Source organism: Lineus longissimus, chromosome 6 (genome assembly GCF_910592395.1).
Source record: "Lineus longissimus chromosome 6, tnLinLong1.2, whole genome shotgun sequence".
In the NCBI taxonomy this organism is placed as follows: Eukaryota; Metazoa; Nemertea; class Pilidiophora; order Heteronemertea; family Lineidae; genus Lineus; species Lineus longissimus.
Genome location: NC_088313.1, coordinates 5980126 through 6001258, shown reverse-complemented (window position 1 = coordinate 6001258; position 21133 = coordinate 5980126). Strand labels below are relative to the sequence as shown.

Here is a 21133-nt window from a genome sequence, read left to right as displayed (position 1 = left end):
TTAATTTATGTTTTAAACCTTTATGTTTTATGTTATTATGTTATTATTTTATGTTAGTATGCCTTCAATTTACACTGGCACGTTTTATCCACATTGATTTAATCAGATAATTAAATGTTCCGTTTCTATTGGTGCTACAACAAAAATAATAAAATGTTAAATATCAAAATGCAATAAGTGGTGCCAATAGTTTTGAATATTCCGTACACGTATATACTTGGTGCTCACATGTTAATTAATTCTTCCATTGGTGCTAAAACAAAAAAAGTAAACAGTTAAGATTATAAAGTGAAAATTAGTTTCAATGGACATTATTTGGAAGGCGTATATGTATGTATGTTTTGTAAATACTAAGTCTGGGTTCACAGAGAGCGTAAGGGGAGTACTGTGAGGACGGCAACGGGCCGTTTCGGTGCCGGGGTCGGCGACACAAAGTATGACGTCGGTCTGGGCATCGGGACGGTTCGGGGGCGGCTTCGCAGTAGTCCCCCAATTCCATATGGAGTACTGTGGGATCGACGGGGCCGTCGCGACGCCGAGTGCTGTCTCGCCAATAGGGCTTTCAGCACGGGCGTCGGGACGGCACCGGACGGGCTCACAGTAAAATAATGAAAAATTTTAAACAAATAGATACATCTTTTGTAAAACCCCTGTATACAGTAATTGTAAATGAATAATTGTATATGCCCGTTTGGATACGTGAAATAAAAGATACCCACTGCGGGTTTATGCTGCAAAAAAAAAAAAAAAAGAATATGTCTGGACGTGGTAAAGGAGGAAAGGGACTTGGAAAGGGAGGCGCCAAACGTCACAGGAAGGTACTTCGTGACAACATCCAGGGTATCACCAAACCAGCTATCCGTCGTCTTGCTCGCCGAGGTGGTGTCAAGCGTATCTCCGGCCTGATCTACGAGGAAACCCGAGGAGTTCTCAAAGTATTCCTCGAGAATGTCATCCGAGATGCGGTTACCTACACCGAGCATGCCAAGAGGAAGACCGTCACAGCCATGGATGTCGTCTATGCTTTGAAACGCCAGGGACGTACCCTCTACGGATTCGGTGGTTAAGCGTCTTGCTTCTTGTGGACCTCTGGTCACAAACCCACGGCCCTTATTAGGGCCACAAAATATTTAAAAAGAGATCACTCGTACATAATGTATCGCTTGTTGTGTTATGATGTGTCCAGCATAATATGACCGAATACTAGTGCAGTTTTTAGTAACGTTCGTAGGCGGGCCGCAATAGTCATTGGTCGGCATAATGATATTAATGATAATAAGTTGTGTGAAAGTAAGACAGATGCGTATTTGCATGCAGACCTCTTGTGAATAGACTATATATGTATCTATCTACACACGTGTCGATGAAATATTAGAATATCCGACCTCCCCAACCAACTCCCGACGGTATAGAAAAAAAGCACGAAGTAGGAGAACATGCATCAAAAAGATTTCAACATCAGGCCTACCCATCGCCCTCAATACTCTTCTCTCCATAAAACCGTCAGCTAGCTAGTAAAAGGCCTATGCTATAGATAGCCACATTTCTTGACACCACAGAAACAAATGCATTGCCACCATTCTGGATACAACAGAATCAAATGCATTTCCACATTTCTGGATAACACAGAGACAAATGCATTGCCACATTTCTTGATGCCACAGAAACAAATGCATTGCCACATTTCTGAATAACACAGAAACAAATGCATTGCCACGTTTCTGGATAACACAGAAACAAATGCATTGCCACGTTTCTGGATAACACAGAAACAAGTGCATTGCCACATTTGTGGATAACACAGAAACAAATGCATTGTCAAATTTCTGGATAACACAGAAACAATGCCACATTTCTGGATAACACAGAGAAAAATGCAATGAGCACACTTGTTCATTTGTTGAACGAGATGTCGTCAAATAATGTGTGTTCATTTCTCCTCATCTTCCCGGCCACATCTCATACAAATTATACACACAAAAGGACAACATTTTCAAAATACATGCAAAATTTAGAGCCAGCATACGGCCATATATCTCACAATGAATTCTGTACACGATGTTATGACCTGTATGCAAATGAGATGAATTTCGCGAAATTGACTAATCAGCGCGCGTACATTCACGAAAGCGCGAGTAGAGCAGCCAATGAGGCGCGTCGAATTCGGCAACGTCCTAGTATAAAGAGTATGCATAGAGAAAGTCGCCATTATCCTATAGTATTCATACTGTAAGTGCAAAGATGGCAAGAACCAAGCAGACCGCTCGTAAGTCAACCGGAGGAAAAGCCCCGAGGAAACAATTGGCCACCAAGGCAGCCAGGAAGAGTGCCCCAGCTACTGGTGGAGTCAAGAAGCCCCATCGTTACAGGCCAGGAACCGTCGCTCTCCGAGAGATCCGTCGTTACCAGAAGAGCACCGAACTTCTCATCAGGAAATTGCCCTTCCAGCGTCTTGTCCGTGAGATTGCCCAGGACTTCAAGACCGACCTGCGATTCCAGAGCTCGGCAGTCATGGCCCTCCAGGAGGCTAGCGAGGCCTACCTCGTCGGACTTTTCGAGGACACCAATCTCTGCGCCATCCACGCCAAACGTGTGACAATCATGCCCAAGGACATCCAGCTGGCTCGTCGTATCCGTGGAGAGAGAGCTTAAGTCAAGTTCTACTTTCAATGTAAAGAAAGGGCCCTTCTCAGGGCCAACTATATTTCAAAAGAGATCTCTTGGTCACGATTGTACAGCTTGTAAAATAATGCTCAAAATGTGTATTACGTAGTTTCGTACCCGAAACGAATATATTGTTCCGAGTCCCCATGACAGATCCCATGTTTCTCAGTCCATTTGCATTTGGCAAATAAATATCAAAGATCCATCTCTTTGTTCAGTCTAGCGCCGATACAAAATCATAAAATCCAGGCATAACGAAGACCCGCTTTTTGAAAATCTCGACAATTTTATGCTTGCCATTTAAATGCATACCACGATGTACACGATGCCTGGCCCGAAACCATTGTATGTATGCTACATGCTGTACACTTTACGCGATAACATTTTAGATTGGGGACTAGGCTATATGGACTTATATATGCGGCTGATATGGAAATGCACTTTTTCATGCAAAATGTATACAATGCAGCATTACTGTACAGGCGCATTGAATATCTATAGGCCTAGGCCTATTTTATATATCGCACCCTAGGAATCGGGGAGGGTATTGGGCCTTTCTCGTATATTGGCAGGGTATTGTTTATTTACAAGCGAAACAGTGTGGTAACGATTATCTCTTTTAAAATACTCTAGTTTCTCACTTTGAACGTTCAGCCAGACCTTTTCTTTAATCTTAGTGCAAATTTCTAGGCCCGTAATGGGGGAAATTTTAGGCCCACTATTGCCATTGATGATGCTGGTCAATCAATCAAGAAACTTACTTCCGTCGTGAACCGTCAAAAATGAACACATACACTGGCTTATTGGATTGTACAGTGGACGGTGGGCGTGCGAAACCCGAGTATACTGTGGCCTTTAGAAAGGCCATTATATCGCACTGTGGGAATCGGGGAGGGTATTGGCCCTTTTCTCATATATTATTGGTAGTAGGGTATTGGCATTGTATTTTTTGTGCATTATGTATTATTTGTTTAGTGTATTATCTGTGTCATTGATGTATTTAATTTGAATATACTTCTCATTTTAGGAGGTTTTATTAAATAAATTGGTTATTTACAAGCGAAAATATGTGGTAACGATTATCTCTTTTAAAATATATTGTGGCCTTTAGAAAGGCCGTTGTTAAGTTGTCGAATGCACAAAAGTGTTTACTTCTTGGCGCTTCCAGACTTCTTGGGGAGAAGGACAGCCTGGATGTTTGGCAACACACCACCTTGGGCGATGGTGACACCGGAGAGAAGCTTGTTCAACTCTTCGTCATTACGGATGGCGAGTTGGAGATGTCTAGGGATGATCCTGGATTTCTTATTGTCACGGGCTGCATTGCCTGCCAACTCGAGGACCTCGGCTGCCAAATATTCCATGACGGCTGCAAGATATACTGGCGCTCCAGCTCCGATACGCTCGGCATAGTTTCCCTTCCTCAACAGACGGTGGATACGACCAACTGGGAACTGAAGTCCGGCCCTTGAATTCCTGCTCTTTGCCTTTCCTTTTGTCTTTCCTCCCTTTCCTCGTCCAGACATGATGATGGTTTAGTATGTTGCTCGGCAGAAACAAATACAATAAAGCCAAAAGGGGGGGGGAGGATATTTTGAAGGGCGGCTAGCATAAAGCCATGTTCAGCCCTGCATGTGGAGAAGGTTTAACTTTGAAGATTGGAAGTAGTACAGTCTGGACAGTGGCAAAGGAGGCAAAAGGCTTGGTGTGTCAATGTATGTATAAGCAATTTGTAAATGTGCGTATTTGCATTGAAGTCTTTCCCCATTGTGTAATATGTTGTATTTACTTTGTGGTTTGTTATGGTAGTGTTTGGCTGTGTTTTTTATTTTATTTTATTTTTTTTTATTTTATTTTATTTTTTTATTTTAATTTTAATTTTATAATACCACTGAGAGATGTAATAAGCTGTGTGAATGATGATTGCATTGGTGTGTTGTGTTTACTTTGTGGTTTGTTATTGTAGTGTTTGGCTGTGTTTATGTAACGGATTGTGTAATGTATACAGTGGAGACCAGTAACCGGCAAAACGAACGAATGCACTCCTCGTCCCCACTGAGAGATGTAATAGGCTGTGTGTGAGTGATGATTGCATTGGTGTGATGAAGGTATTAACCTGGTGACTGGCAAAACAATCCAATCAACCAGTTTCCCTGAAATGAGTGCTATTTTTTAATCCATGAGTAGTGCTTTTCCAATTGGTGTATGGCGCAGTGGATCGCGGAGTTTGAATGGAAGTCTGTCTTTAGCTTGATTGATGAGGGCTTGAATTGACGGCGCGCGTTTGTTGTTATTCACGTACTTTTTGGCGAGATGTTCGATTCGGGCCTTTGGCGTTTCGTTTGTTGGCATAGAATCTGCGACGTATCGACTGTGAAATGATTTTGGGATACCGTATGCGATTTTATAACTCATAGTACGTAGGTTTTCAAGCCTGCCGTACTCGTCGTTATCGAAGAAAGTAAGTGCAGTTGGACAATACTCCATGATTGGCCTGATCATAGTTTTATAAACACGTAGAGTTATCTCAGGTGGCGCGCGTGGCTTGTAGTATGAACCGGCGATGGCTTTCAGGAGTGGAATGCGTTTGCAGACTCGGTCGTACATCAGCTTGAAGTGTGGTCTCATGGTGAGCCTCTTGTCTATGGTGATGCCGAGGGCGATGACAGTGTCTGTAGCATTAATGCGCACGTTGCGGACGTAGATGTAGGCGGCGTTTGGATTTTGGAGTTCACGTTTTGATATAGCGATAAAGCCAAAACTGGCTTTCAAAGTATTTATATTCGGAAAAGGCTCCTGATGTCGATTTAGTGTAGTTTCAAGTGTTGCCGAATTGGTGAGTTTCAAGGTGCCCGGCGCGGCGCTATACACCAGAGAGGTAGCGTAGTGGAGTGTCAGTAGTGGAGTACAATGATTCGTATGCAAATTTGATATGCAAATTTACGGACGCGTAAAAATCGACATCAGGATCCGCCGCCGCCATATAAATTTGAAAAATTTCAAACCGCATTATTCGTCACTGATTCATCATGGCACCAAAAGTATCGAGCAAGGGAAGCAAGAAGACGGCCTCTAAGGCCAAAGCCCAGCGATCTGGGGACAAGAAGCGAAGGAGGAGGAGGAAAGAGAGCTACAGCATCTACATCTACAAAGTGCTAAAGCAAGTTCACCCCGACACCGGTATCTCGAGCAAGGCGATGTCGATGGTTCATGCCCATTTCGCCTTGTCTTTTTTTGCCTTTTCCCATTTTGCCTTTAAAAAATATACATTTCGCCTTCTCCTATTTCGCCTTTTCCAATTTTGCCTCTTCCCAATCCGCCTTATTCTATCTCGCCTTTGTCTTTTTTCGCCTTTTCATTTTTCGCCTTATGCTATTTTGCCTCTGTTTTATCTTGCCTTATCACAAGTTGCCTTATCCATTCTTGCCTTCGTCTCAGTTTGCCATTGTCTTAATCTGCCTTCTCCTATTTCACCTTGTCCTAATTTACCTTTGTCCTAATTCGCCTTCATCCTATCTCGCCTTTACTCGCCCCGCCTTTGTATTATTTCGCCTTCTTCCCATTTCGCCTTCTTCCTACTTTGCAACAAACTTGGTGTCTTTACCCATGTTTGTTGAGTCAATCTTTCATATGAAAGTGTCTTCAACAGTGTTGAAGGGCTTCTAGGGTCCATTCGGGGGTACCCGCAACCAAAACCCGGTGGACATTGCCAAAATTACAAGTGTAGATAACTTCTCAGCCATTATAGTCATATTACATTACATACCATATTACAAAAGACTTTTGTCTCTTTTACCCATGTTTTACCCATGTTTGTGGGGCCAATCTTTCATATAAGAGTGTTTCCATGAATTATGTTTTGGTACCCTATCCAAGGCTGTTGCTTAATTACCAATATTTTCAAATCTTCATAACTTCTGAACCATCTACATGTAAGCTTACATGTATCTCCAAAACCAACTCTTGGATTGATAAAAGGCGAGGTGAGATATGGCGAAACGGGAGAAGGCAAAATGGGAAGAAGGCGAATTGACATAAAGGTCAATCAAGAAAAGGCAAGATGAGATAAGGCAGGATGGAACCAAGGCAGAATAGGACAAAGGCGGAATAAGAAAAGGCAAACTAGGATGAGGCAAGATGAGAGGAAGGCGAGTTAGGAAGAAGGCCAATTGGAACAAAGGCGAGATAAAACGATGGCGAAATCGTAGAAGGCGAATTGAGAAAAGGCAAGTTAGGAGAAGGCTAAATGGGAGAAGGCAAAATTGGATAAGGCGAATAAGGTTGAGGCGGAATGGGCAGAAGACGAAGTACAACTTTGTAAGATAACGCCCAAGTGATGTCGCCGTTTAGAGAATGACCGAATTCGGCCCATATTCTTGAAAAATAAAGATTATACCCCAAAATGACCCCACCCTTCGAACAACAGTCATGCATTGACCCTTCATGCCCAAAACCCAACAATGGCACATTTTGTCTGATAACACTTTAGAAGGTCGCAGAGGGTTAATTTTAGGTGCTTTCTTGTCGCTCTATGCGGATCCCACACCGTTTTGAGTATCTTTAAGATTCGGCGACCTTTAATTTTAGTAGATATCAACTATTTCTTCAGGACGGGGTATAGGTGTATATAACTTCACACCGCACAATGTCTGCATTTGGCGAGTTGAGTCTAAGTGTTACAGGTTGTGACTTCGTGATTTCTAACATTTCCTTTAATCGGAGGATTTTCGCACACGGCACATCTGAAAGGGTATATGAATGACTGTTTACAGTGAAATTTAGACCTTCCTGGCTGACTCCCTTCTTTTAATTTTTGGACAAAACATATTATTCGCCCTTTTAAAACACACTTAAACGCAAGTCATTGCCACGTGCTTTGATATTTCTGAACTGTATTTTTTTTAAAGAGAGGCCGTGTTCAGGTGCGCCTGTTGCGCGGAAAAGTTTAGCGTGAAAACTTTTTCTTAAGGGAGAAAAGAAGAGTTAAATCCGTTATCTGACAACGTGGCAACAAATACCGGGACTGTCACTTTCTACTTTCTCGACCCTTATAATGATTTCAACTGCTTGTAACGATCAGTTGGACTCAAAACTAGCCTGCAACTCGAAGAAGACGCCTTTTCTCCTGCCACAAAGTGTAGCAATTCAGTCTCGCCGTTATCTGAAATGTTGCCAAATTGTAGATTGAGACAGTCGATGCACATCCTACTTTTTAACACTGTTTTGAAATCGAGTCGTTAGTGAAGTGCGAGCCACGTGAAAGAGTTTGTCTGAGGCTTTCTGATGGTGCTTTGGGGTATCATTCCACGAACTCCTTGGGTATATTTTTAGAAAAAGACACAAAGACAATTAAGACATTCGGGGGTAGCGTCGTCAAATTGAGTGGTATCGGGACGCGGCTTTGTGCATAGTAGTGCGTCCGATCGGCTGTCACAGCCCTACCTTCATTTGCGGGGTGGGCCGAATACGTTTGACTTTATACGGCATTTTGGTTGTGTTATCTTACAATGTTGCCAATATGAGTGCAACACTTTGGAGTTATCTGAAGTTTAGTGGCAAGATGGTGAATTTCATCCGGTTATCTTACATAAAATGGCAACTAAGGTTCACGGCTTCGGCTTTATCTGAAGGCAGGTGACAAGGCTGGGTTTTCTCATCGTCGTTATCTGAAATGTTGCCTGGGTTTTGTCTCTGTCACCTCAATGTTGTCACAAGTGCTTCAGATAACCCGCAGGGGGCCTATTGCTAGCACTGAGGGTACCAATTTAACTGCCACAGTGTTCTCATTCTTTTTCTATCCACCCTTTCCCGAATCCGGGCTCGAATTTCATTGAGTTCGACATTAAAGTTTTAACGAAATCACCTAGGGTTAATTCTGACCTTCCTACCCCACTTTATTAAGCCACTGAATGCTCTTGATGATAAAATTACATTCTCGCAACATTCGCACATCCACTGCGCGGCCTTCAGTCTTATTACAACTCCCTGAATAGACCCAATCCTGTTGATGTGATGACACCAGACCCTTATGTTGACAACTCTCATAAAAACAACATTCGCATGATCAATTGAGTCGCCTCTTGCACCCGAGGGCTCGACATAAACATTGGGTTTTCGATAACAATTATTATATATGTTTCGTTTGTTGTTTAAAATTTGATATTTTGGTATATGATTATTGACGAAAGCTGCAGATTAAAAAGTGTAAGTATTTGTGCCGACAAAATCGATTTCATGATTACAAAATGTATGTAGTTTAGGAAATGATTTTTGTTGTTGAATCTTTCATATTTATTTGATTGGTATAAAGTCTGTGTTTTATAAATGAAAGGGAAATAATTAACTTACGGAATCCATGAGAGTATAGTCTGCCGATTGACTATGGCTGTTCTTAACGCCGTGGACATTACGCCTGATTGGTATGTTGGCGCTTGCCAGGACTCTGTAAGATAACATGGCACAACTGTAAGATTATGGGTTCACGTGTGCATATTGTCAGATAATGTGGCAACTTTTCAGATAACGGTTGGCAACTTGTAAGATAATGCACTCTGAGTGTAAGATAACGTTGCATTTTCGGCCGTCCCCAAATGTGACCCAAGTGGTCAACTGTGTCAGATAACGTCTCCTTGCCATACTGTAAGATAACGGTCGCCTCATGGCAACATTTCTAGATAACGGCGAAGTTCTTTCGGCGAACTTCGGCGATCAGGGCACATTGTCAGATAACGTTTTGCTTCCTTCGCTCGATGATTTTTCTTGCCAAATGGTGGCTGTTATGGTGGGGGACCTGAAATTATCAAGCGACACGCTAATTTTGGAGTGAGTACACACCGGCAGACCTCGGCACACCTCCTGCGGCTGAATCTGACCGGGGATAAAGGGTAAGAAGTCATAAACAAGGCGTGAACAAGCTGGGTATATGTCTTCACAGCAGAACCTCTCTATCAAGGACATCATTGGAACTGGCAGGTTCTCTCCTTGTTATAGAGGTGTCGCTTGGAGATGAACTGTGATGGAAGTGACTTATTTAGGACTGAAATTTGATGTCCTTAATAGAGGGTTGTCCGATAAGGGAGGTTTCACAACTAAATTCGGATCGGTGCCCAACAAATCTGTCCCCTTGTGCAAGAACGACCCGGAGGAACGTCTCGGGTCAGTGAACTAGACTGATTGGGCAGTTTATCATAATTCCGCTAGATGGCGCATGCCTCGTACGCGTTGTGAGTTTTGAAGGAATATTAAGCTTGGTGTGGTAGTTCAGAGCATTTCCGGTGTAGAAGTTTAAAATGTCCTTGTATACAATATCCGGGGAACAAAAGCATCTATCATGCGCTTTAATCTCTGAGCTATTAACGGTCATGGCCTAGGACCATATCATAATCCGTCAGAAATCTATAGAAAGGGACACTTGTCTAGGGGAACATTTTCTACTTCTACATCGAGTTGTTGCAACGTGCCTGGGTCTAGGGAGCCCCGATAGATTCAACTTCCTTTCCCAGTTGGCAGTTTGTCCTCGGGGAGCAATTGTCTGGGGGCGGGGGGGGGGGGGCAACTGTTTATGATTTCAGTTGTAGTAGAGGGCGTGCATTCAATAAGGAGTTTTCGGAACGCTGATTCGAACCGCTATTCCATTGTTCGTATCGTGATCATGAAGTCGAACCGTGGGACAGGTGTACGCGTTGACGTTGCAAGGTCTTTCCGAAAACTCTCTAATACAGGGGAGACTTTCACCCCAGTAATCAGTGAACAGAAGTAAAAGGTAGATATATATACATTTATTACAACTGTTAAGAACTTAAACGGAAGTACAATTTATTTACTAATAAAACAAAACGTGAAATTATTCTACAGGTATTGACATTTTTGCATAACGCGAAATTACTGATTGCCAGAAACGTAATTAATTTAAATCTACATGACCAGGATAATCAATTTAGAGTTGACCCTTAAAGTTTCCCAATGTGAAGACAAAAAAACCTTGACAAAAAATTATTCATAGAAAATTGACATAAGAATATGTAAAACATCCCACAGTATAATACAGAGTGTACACGAGAGTACATCGCGTTGGTGATACTGAATTCGCTCACTTTGAAAAAAACTGAAATAAAAATCAACTACCGGTATATCGAGCAATTATTTTAACAGAACGCAGCCAGCATTAAAAAAAGAGAAAGTTAGAATAAAGTCATCGTCGGAGGACCGGAGACTTCTAGTTTCTTAGACATAGGAAACGAGTGGGGTTGGTAAGTCAGTTGGTAAACGGTAGGTGGGTAAAAAGTTTCACGTGGGACGTCATGTTTGTTCAGCACGAGGGATGGTTTCGTCCGTTGCTTCTACTTGTTCTACTGAGCCTGCAGCGGCAGATGGCTTTTGGAGTGATAGTGGCTTCAGACTGTCCTTTTTAGGCTTAACATATCCCTTTTCCTTCCTGAGTTTTTGGACACTGTAGCGAACCATGTGCGTCAACTTGATCCCTCCGAACCGTTCAAGGTTTTCAATGGCCGCTGCCTTGTCCAAGTCTCCAGTGAGGCGGTAGTGTTCTGCACCAATACGGACCATTCGCTCCACCTCCATTCTTGATACTGGAGCCGTAACTTTCATGACCAACTCGGTAATGAGGGGATTGCAAACTTTCAGCAGGAGTTCGAGTTCCTTCCCCACGAGTTCCCTCTTCCACGTCTTCTGCTTCTTGGCCTTAGTTGCCTTACTGCCCAATGAAACTGGAGCCATCGAAAATTCCGCTTCCGACTCTTCGTCCTCAGGACCAGGGTGAGGATTAGGCCTGCAACGCTTCTGAGGAGGAGGGGCTGTCGTTGAGATGTTGACATCTTCACTTTCGCTTGTCCCATGTCTTCTCATCAGCAAACTCAATCGTTTGTTAGGACGGGGTGGTGTTGGCGGTATCATTTCATCTTCAGCGTCATCTTCGCCTCTTAGGATGTGACCGTACTTTTTGTGCATCACCTCTTGGAGACAATGTTTTACAATAGTCGCAGACGACTGGCCTCGCTCTCTCTGCCCGCTGCGGTCATAAATTTTGTCTGCAATGTCGATGTCATGGCACATTGCTTGAGAAACTTGTCGACGGTCCTCTTGAGTTGTTTTCGCTTGACGCGTGATTGTTACGGCAGAACGGCGGACCTTGGTAGCCGTTATTTCCCCAATGTCCCTTCCAAGGTCCCTGCCGTAGTCGCCCCAGGCTGCTTTTAGGTTTTTGTTGATATCACTCGAGTCGAGGGGTCTTCCGGTGGTGGTCAGAAAGACACATTGTTGATCTTCTGCCGGACATGTTGTCTCCCTCGCACTTCTAATGTATATCTTAATTGCCCGCTTGACCTCTGGCTTCATTACGAGGGGCGCTGCATACTTCCCGTCGGTTTTGTGGCGCCTAATCGTGGTCACATAGTCCCCCTCAACCAACTCAGCCTTGTTAAATTCCACCAGTGAAAAATGGGCAATATCGCCAGCTCGTCGGAAGTTGTCCAAGAAAAGACGTAGTATGAGGTGATTTCGGATGGTTAGGTTTGTTGAGGCAGTCGTCACATTCGGATTCGTCAGCAATTTCTCAAGATATCCTTGTATTGTACGCCAGGTGTCACTAGTGTTGTACCCACTCCAGGCGAGTTGGTCAATGGTGTCCGTGCCAATCGCGTCGTAGTTGGCCACAGTCTCCCGCCTTCTTATTTTGGACAAAAACCCTTGGATGCCGTTCAAGTGGGCCAGATATTCGTCGATGCCAGTTTGCCTTGTCACCCAACCAAGTCCAAATTCTTTGTTGAGAGTCACAAAGCGAAGAAAGTGCTTTGTGCTCACCAGTAAATTTGTAATATAGCCGGCCTTGAATCTTGATTCGTTTACCCACTGACTTACCAAACCCCCATCGTTTCCTATTCCTAACAATAATCTCAGATCTCCCAAGTTGAACTCCCTCCCCTCCCCAGCCAATTCTTTACAAATTGTAGAAAAACGACGCCCGTGCGCTCTGGCAGTGTTTTGACTAAAGCCACTGCCTATCGGACTGCGCAAAAACTCCTCAAACTTTGGGACCATACGCTTCAGTACAGGCTCAGGTTGGTGGTTGAGCTGCACTAGTGTTGATTTTTTCACCCTTGTTGCACTTTCTAGACAATTTGCGATCACCCTATTGTCACTGATGCCGTGATATCGACGCAAGTGTGGCGCCAAGTTTGCTTTGAAATGATCGCAAATGTCGCACTGCAACCAGTAACGATCACGTGTATTGCTGGCGGCCGTTTTGCCCCTTTTTGAATCCTTGGTGATCGCGCGGTCCCTATTAGCTCGCATGAGCAAGTTGTTTCTGAAGTGAATGTCTAGGTCCTCGTGACAAGCGGTAAAGAATAAATGTTCCTTAAAGTTTCCCGGGGTGGCATGGCAACCCTGAACTGGGCACGGCCGCTTGGGGCGTCTTCCCTCCCGCTTTCGCGCCACCCCCATATTAGGGGCTCCTTTAAGCGTACGTTCCTCTCTCGGCTTCCTCGGCTTGGTCGTCCGTTTCTCCTCGACCCGTTGTTCCTTCGAGGAGTTTTCGACGCTCTCGGCGACTCCTTTGGGAGGTTCTACCCCGCTGAAGATAGAATTCAGCGACTTCTCAGAAACGAGGCTTCCGTCATTACTGGAATGTAGCGAAGGCTGGTACTCCTCTCCAGACTGAAAAGGAATGAAAGGATTGAATTAGTTTCGTTAATAAGTAAATAAAGTAACAATAGATATCGATTATCATCAAATGAAACCAAAATGACAACATCGTTTAGCGGCGAAAAATATTTTAATAGTTCTTTCAACTCCAAATATGTCGTCATCGATAAATTGAAAGTATAAAATCATCTAGTTTTTCACTCATTGCTTGATGAAATTTCTTTACTGTAGTGATGTTGAAATTGCAATCGATCTTTACATTACAACGCAGTGGGTGCACTAGTATTTATATAAAGTGAGTGGCTCCAGTAGTACAGGCATAACACTTACAGATTGACAACCGTCTGAGTCCTGCGTATGCCCAGCCGGGTCTTCTTCACTCTGCACTTGATAGTCATCAAAGCTAGAATGGTACTCCTCCTCCTGAAAGAAATTAAAATGAGTTTAATTTTATTTTTCCAATAAAGTTATCAATTCATAATGCTAGAAAAGTACTCCTCCTCAGACTGAAATAAATTGAAATAAAGGTTTGTCCAATAAAGTTAGTAATTCATAATGAAGGAATTGTTCTTCTCTTTAAACTGAAAACAACAGGGACTCGTAGCCTGATCTTGGACTGAATTGTCGTCCCGAATAGAAAATAATGAGGGAAATCCTTAAAAAAAGCGCCTGGGTAGGGGCTCAATGTGATTTCTGGTCACCTTGAAATATTTACCACCAGGCTGTTAAAAATGCCATTTTAGAGTAGCTACAATGCTTTCCCCATGTAAAATGTACAGCGGGTATAGGGGCCTATGCAGGCTAATACATTCATGCATAGACTCTGCCAACATTAGGTGCAGGCTTCGCCGTTATCCACCACACATTGGCAACATTGTGTGCACGCTTCGTTGTTATCTTACACACTTTGGCAACGTTCGCCGTTATCCAGCACAGATTGGCAATATCGGTGAACATTTCGCTGTTATCCGACCATCTTTGGCAACCTTGGGTTATCGCTTCGTCGTTATCTTACATAGTTTGACAACATCTTCGGTGGTGACAATCGTTGTCAGATAACAGCAAAGTGTTCACCCAATATTGCCAATAAATGTTCGATAACAGCGAAGTGTTCACCCAATGTTGCCAATTTATGTTGGATAACAGCGAAACGTGCACACAAGGTTGCCAATATGTGACCGATAACGGTCCCTAGCTCGTGCAATCAAAATTTAACAGCGTTTTTGTTCATAAATGAACATAATGAACAAATTGCCCGCTTGCTAACTTAACAATAACCACCTTCCAACCAGTTAGACAACTTCCAAGCCGAAAACTACCCTCCTGTAGCACAGTCAACTACATGCACACGAACCAGCAACATGCAGGACATCGGCCTCGACACTACACCACCAACAATCGTTCAAGGGTTAAACCCGAACTTTCAATCGCCATGTAAAAGCACGCATCAAATACATTACAAAATGTCAACAGAGCGCTGAACACCTGCCTCAGCAACTCCGCCTGCCCAAGCATCGCCGCCTGACATTACCTCGATCATGACGACCCGAATCCACTCAGAATTACTACTTATAAAACAGCTTCTATAGATAGCTATTTGGTTAGCTCAGTGGTAGCGCTGCCCTCTCATATGTCCAGGGTGTTTGGTTCGAAACCCGGCTGTCATTATTTTTATTTTTTTACATATCAAGATGTTTGATTTTTTTATATTCTGTTACATTTTATAGAAACGTTAACTTAGAGTTTCAAACGATTAACTTTTTACTCACCATCACTGTCTCCTCCCGCCGTTTCTTCATTGCGTTCCTTTCTTTCGTTCGTATTTTACCGGTCTCCTTTTTCACCCGTTTCTTTTTCGTCTGTTCCTTCCTTGAGACATTCCGAGTTTTTCAGTTTGTCGTTTGCACGCATCTTTGTCTATCACCGGGCCAATATCTCCCTGTTCACGATCTTCGCTAGCCGATTTTTCTGCTATTGCCTGTCTTTCATCACTTGCGTCAATACTGGAATGACTCGAAGGCTGGTACTCCTCTCCAGACTGAAAAAATGAAATAAATCTAATTTATTTTGTACATTAAAACTATGAAATTACAATTAAGGTTGGTCACATTCTTGGCCTGTTCGTGAACTCTGCTGGACTGGATTGCCCCCCTTAATATAAAAAAAAAACATTTAGGAAATGCATTATAAAAGAGGCTGGACAGCGGCTAAACATGACTCATCGATCATCCTGAAATAGTGAAAAACAAACCACAAGGGAAAGTGGACTATAAATGCGACTAAGGGGCTATAAATCCGATGTCAGAGTAGTTACAATGCTTTCCCCGTGTAAAATGCACAGCTAGTATAGGAGACTATGCTGGGTAATGCATTCATGCATAGACACTGCCAACATTTGGGTGCTGCTTTCGCCGTTATCTGTCATACTTTGGCAACCTTGTGTGTACGTTTCGCTGTTATCTTACGTACTTTGGCAACCTTCGCCGTTATCCAGCATAGATTGGCAACCTTGGGTTATCGCTTCGTCATTATCTTACATTGTTTGACAACAACTTCGGCGGTGGCAATCTTCGTCAGATAACATCGAAGTCTTGACCCGATGTTGCCAATTTATGTTGGATAATAGCGAAGCGTTCACCCAATGTTGCCAATTTGAGTTGGATAACGGCGAAGCGTGAACACAGGGTTGTCGTTTAGAGCTGGATAACACCAAAGTGACGACACAGGATGGCAACATTGTAAGATAATACAAGCAATATCTAATCTAATTCCATCCTCATACTCAGATTGCAAGACGACACCACTCTAAAGCAGTCAGCATTTAATGATACATGTATTACTCATTTGTCCATTCAAAACAGATTGTGACTGAAAAAATAATTAGTGACTTGACCCGACTGAAAGATTGGTTAGTCATATGGTAAGTGATTTCACTTTTCTTGCACGTTATTTTGGTAGTACCTGTGCGACTTCTTGTACTTACAGAGTTCACTTCGCCATTCTCTGGTTCCCCAGTGGTCAGTGGCTGGAATGACGTAAACGGCGTCTTGTCCACGTCAGCGCCGTCTTCGTCTGCAATAACGAGCCTGTCGGAATCGTCATCAGTAATATTCTACAAAGAAAAAAAGTATAGAGACTAAGAAACGCGCTAATGTGTGACATTGTACACACAAGAACCATTAACCATTTAGCCACGGTCTGTATCAACACCGTCCTGAAGTTCATGACCTTAAGTCCCTGTTAAAACATTCTGTAAAATAAAATGCAAAATACGCTGGAGGTCAAGATGTTTTTTGACAAGCCAATGCAACCGTATGGCCCTATAGTACCTTTAAATACATCTGGTATGAAATGCAAAAACCTTGGTGGTCAAGATGTATCAACACATGCCAATACAACCTTATGGCCTTATAGTCCCCTCAAATAAATCTGAAATCAGAAATGCTAAAATCTTGGTGGTCAAGATGAACATGTATCAACACAAACCAATACAACCGTATGGCATCATAATCCCTTTAAATAAATCTGGAATCTGAAATGGTATGCACAATTTTTTTGGTCAGGATGTTCGTTTTATGTAAATTAGAAAAGCCTCCTTACCTCGTCCCTGTTGCTGCCAGCTTTTCCTCGCGCTTCTCGTCTTATCTTCTTCATAGTAGTTTTCAGCGCCCTTTTCATCACCCTCTTCCGCCTCTTCCCATCTCTCCTTCTCGCCAAGGTTGTTTCTACCAAGGATGCCATTTGTCTTCTCTTCTTCACCTTGTTTGCCTCTATCTCACTTGCCAGTTCCCCAGTGTCCCGCTTCTTCTCTCTTTCTTCCTCCATTTCGAGCGCCTTTTCCTTCTCCTGTAACTCCGCCGTAAGCTCTGCTACCCTCTTCTCGTAAGCCTTGTCTTCTTTTCTTTCTCTTTTCCTTTGTTTCTTCGCTTTCACCCTTTCGATCTTCTCCTCCAGACGCTGCTTCTCTTCTTCGTCTCGTCTCATCATCTCCTCCAATCTCTTTTCCTCCCTCTTACGGGATTCGCGTCCTTCTTCACAAGCTGATTTCTCTAACGCATCCTCCTCGGCCATTTGCTTTTGTTCTTCGATAAGCCTTTGCTTCTCCTCCTCGGTTCTATCCGCCGCTCGCTTTGCTTCATCATCCATCCATTTCTCTCTCGACTGCTGCCTCCCTTCTTCCAACATTTTTCGTATATCGGCCGCCAATAGGTCGATCTGAAAGAAGAAAAGGTCAAGAGGTGTCTTAATTTCATGTCTTTATTTCATGGTTCAAAATTGATTGATATAAGCTGATATGGCACTGAAAGTAATGAACCTGATGAGGAGTGATAATACAGAAGCGTGTACAATTAGAGGTCATTGTCCTCAGCAAAGATGTCCTTATTCAAGGGCAATATTGTTTCCATGCCTGTCCAAGCAAACTGTGCAATTCACTGTGAGTCTTTCCCCAGAAAACGGCAATTACTGGGTTTGCATTGGGCAGAACCATGCAATAATCGAGGAAAAGAGAAGAAAAAACAAAAACAAAAATTAGGCCTGTTTCTTTATTATTGCTTGATCATTCATAAGACATTGCCACGTTTCTGGATAACACAGAAACAAGTGCATTGCCACATCTGTGGATAACACAGAAACAAATGCATTGTCAAATTTCTGGATAACACAGAAACAAATGCATTGTCAAATTTCTGGATAACACAGAAACAATGCCACATTTCTGGATAACACAGAGAAAAATGCAATGAGCACACTTGTTCATTTGTTGAACGCGACCGGTTCCATGATATTAACAAGATGTCGTCAAATGATGTGTGTTCATTTCTCCTCATCTTCCCGGCCACATCTCATACAAATTATACACAAAAAAGGACAACATTTTCAAAATACATGCAAAATTTAGAGCCAGCATACGACCATATATCTCACAATGAATTCGGTACACGATGTTATGACCTGTATGCAAATGAGATGAATTTCGCGAAATTGACTAATCAGCGCGCGTACATTCACGAAAGCGCGAGTAGAGCAGCCAATGAGGCGCGTCGAATTCGGCAACGTCCTAGTATAAAGAGTATGCATAGAGGAAATCGCCATGATGTTTATTGTTTATTTAATAAATAAACAATAAACATCAGGCTCCGACAACACCTGGAGGACAATGGTAAACTAAATGAATATCAATCGGGATACCGCAACGGCCGCAGCACAGCAGATCCAATCACGAGATTCCTACAACATGCCAGTCATCATGTCCACCGCGGAAACACCGTCATGGCTGCGTTTTATGACGTAGAAAAGGCTTTTGACAAAGTTTGGCACGATGGCCTAATTTATAAACTACGCGCAAATGAAAATTTCTCCACTGGTCTAATACGTCTCCTCAGAAACTTTCTCACAAATCGGTCAACTAGATTTAGAGTAGCACAACATCATAGCGCTAGACTCCCGATTCCAGCCGGGACACCTCAGGGAAGTGTTCTCTCACCTACGCTATTTCTTCTCTGGGTCAATGACATTCCATCACCACCGCCAGGTAACAACGGTCAGGAACAATACGCCGATGATTTAACCGCATGGGCCGCTCATAAAGAATACTTCATTGCTAGGGACATGCTCCAAGAACAAAACGATCAAATCGCCGTCTGGAGTGACCAGTGGAGGACTACATACAACGCCGCTAAAACGCAATTCATCGCTATATCAAAACGTGAACTCCAAAATCCAAACGCCGCCTACATCTACGTCCGCAACGTGCGCATTAATGCTACAGACACTGTCATCGCCCTCGGCATCACCATAGACAAGAGGCTCACCATGAGACCACACTTCAAGCTGATGTACGACCGAGTCTGCAAACGCATTCCACTCCTGAAAGCCATCGCCGGTTCATACTACAAGCCACGCGCGCCACCTGAGATAACTCTACGTGTTTATAAAACTATGATCAGGCCAATCATGGAGTATTGTCCAACTGCACTTACTTTCTTCGATAACGACGAGTACGGCAGGCTTGAAAACCTACGTACTATGAGTTATAAAATCGCATACGGTATCCCAAAATCATTTCACAGTCGATACGTCGCAGATTCTATGCCAACAAACGAAACGCCAAAGGCCCGAATCGAACATCTCGCCAAAAAGTACGTGAATAACAACAAACGCGCGCCGTCAATTCAAGCCCTCATCAATCAAGCTAAAGACAGACTTCCATTCAAACTCCGCGATCCACTGCGCCATACACCAATTGGAAAAGCACTACTCATGGATTAAAAAATAGCACTCATTTCAGGGAAACTGGTTGATTGGATTGTTTTGCCAGTCACCAGGTTAATACCTTCATCACTTCATACATTACACAATCCGTTACATAAACACAGCCAAACACTACAATAACAAACCACAAAGTAAATACAACACACCAATGCAATCATCATTCACACAGCTTATTACATCTCTCAGTGGTATTATAAAATTAAAATTAAAATAAAAAAAAATAAAATAAAATAAAAATAAAAAAAAAAAAAAAAAAACACAGCCAAACACTACCATAACAAACCACAAAGTAAATACAACATATTACACAATGGGGAAAGACTTCAATGCAAATACGCACATTTACAAATTGCTTATACATACATTGACACACCAAGCCTTTTGCCTCCTTTGCCACTGTCCAGACTGTACTACTTCCAATCTTCAAAGTTAAACCTTCTCCACATGCAGGGCTGAACATGGCTTTATGCTAGCCGCCCTTCAAAATATCCTCCCCCCCCCCCAAATCGCCATTATCATAAATTGCTTATACATACATTGACACACCGAGCCCTTTGCTTCCTTGCCACTGTGGGGCTGAACATGGCTTTATGCTAGCCGCCCTTCAAAATATCCTCCCCCCCCAGTTGCTCATTCTGCTAGTTTTCATCGAACCAACGAGAATACAACATGTCTGGACGTGGTAAAGGAGGAAAGGGACTTGGGAAGGGAGGCGCCAAACGTCACAGGAAGGTACTTTGTGACAACATTCAGGGTATCACCAAACCAGCTATCCGTCGTCTTGCTCGCCGAGGTGGTGTCAAGCGTATCTCCGGCCTGATCTACGAGGAAACCCGAGGAGTTCTCAAAGTATTCCTCGAGAATGTCATCCGAGATGCGGTTACCTACACCGAGCATGCCAAGTGGAAGACCGTCACAGCCATGGATGTCGTCTATGCTTTGAAACGCCAGGGACGTACCCTCTACGGATTCGGTGGTTAAGCGTCTTGCTTCTTGTGGACCTCTGGTCCCAAACCCACGGCCCTTATTAGGGCCACAAAATATTTAAAAAGAGATCACTCGTACATAATGTATCGCTTGTTGTGTTATGATGTGTCGAGCATAATATGACCGAACACTAGCGCAGTTTTTAGTAACGTTCGTAGGCGGGCCGCAATAGTCATTGGGTTGAATAATGATATTAATGATAATAAATTGTAAAGTAAGACAGATGCGTATTTGCATGCAGACCTCTTGTGAATAGACTTAATATATATATGTATCTATCCACACACGTGTCGATGAAATTGAAATATTAGAATATCCGACCTCCCCAACAAACTCCCGACGGTATAGAAAAAAGCACGAAGTAGGAGAACATGCATCAAAAAGATTTCAACATCAGGCCTAGGCCTACCCATCGCCGTCAATACTCTCTCGCCATAAAACCGTCAGCTAAAAGGCCCATACGTAGATAGCCGCATTCTGCCACATTTCTGGATACCACAGAAACAAATGCATTGCCTACTTTCTGGATAACACAGAAACAAATGCA

The 21133-nt window shown here is 43.1% G+C and overlaps 1 protein-coding gene and 1 pseudogene across 1 annotated transcript; one reads left to right on the top strand and one right to left on the bottom strand.

Moving 5' to 3' along the window:
- Positions 1–755: 755 nt before the first annotated feature.
- Positions 756–20580, top strand: LOC135489568 (uncharacterized; annotated as a pseudogene).
- On the bottom strand, positions 3730–4190 carry LOC135489571 (histone H2A-like). Its single transcript, XM_064774970.1, has one exon. The coding sequence runs from the start codon at positions 4188–4190 to the stop codon at positions 3813–3815; it is 378 nt and encodes a 125-aa protein (XP_064631040.1). The 3' UTR covers positions 3730–3812.
- Positions 20581–21133: the final 553 nt, after the last annotated feature.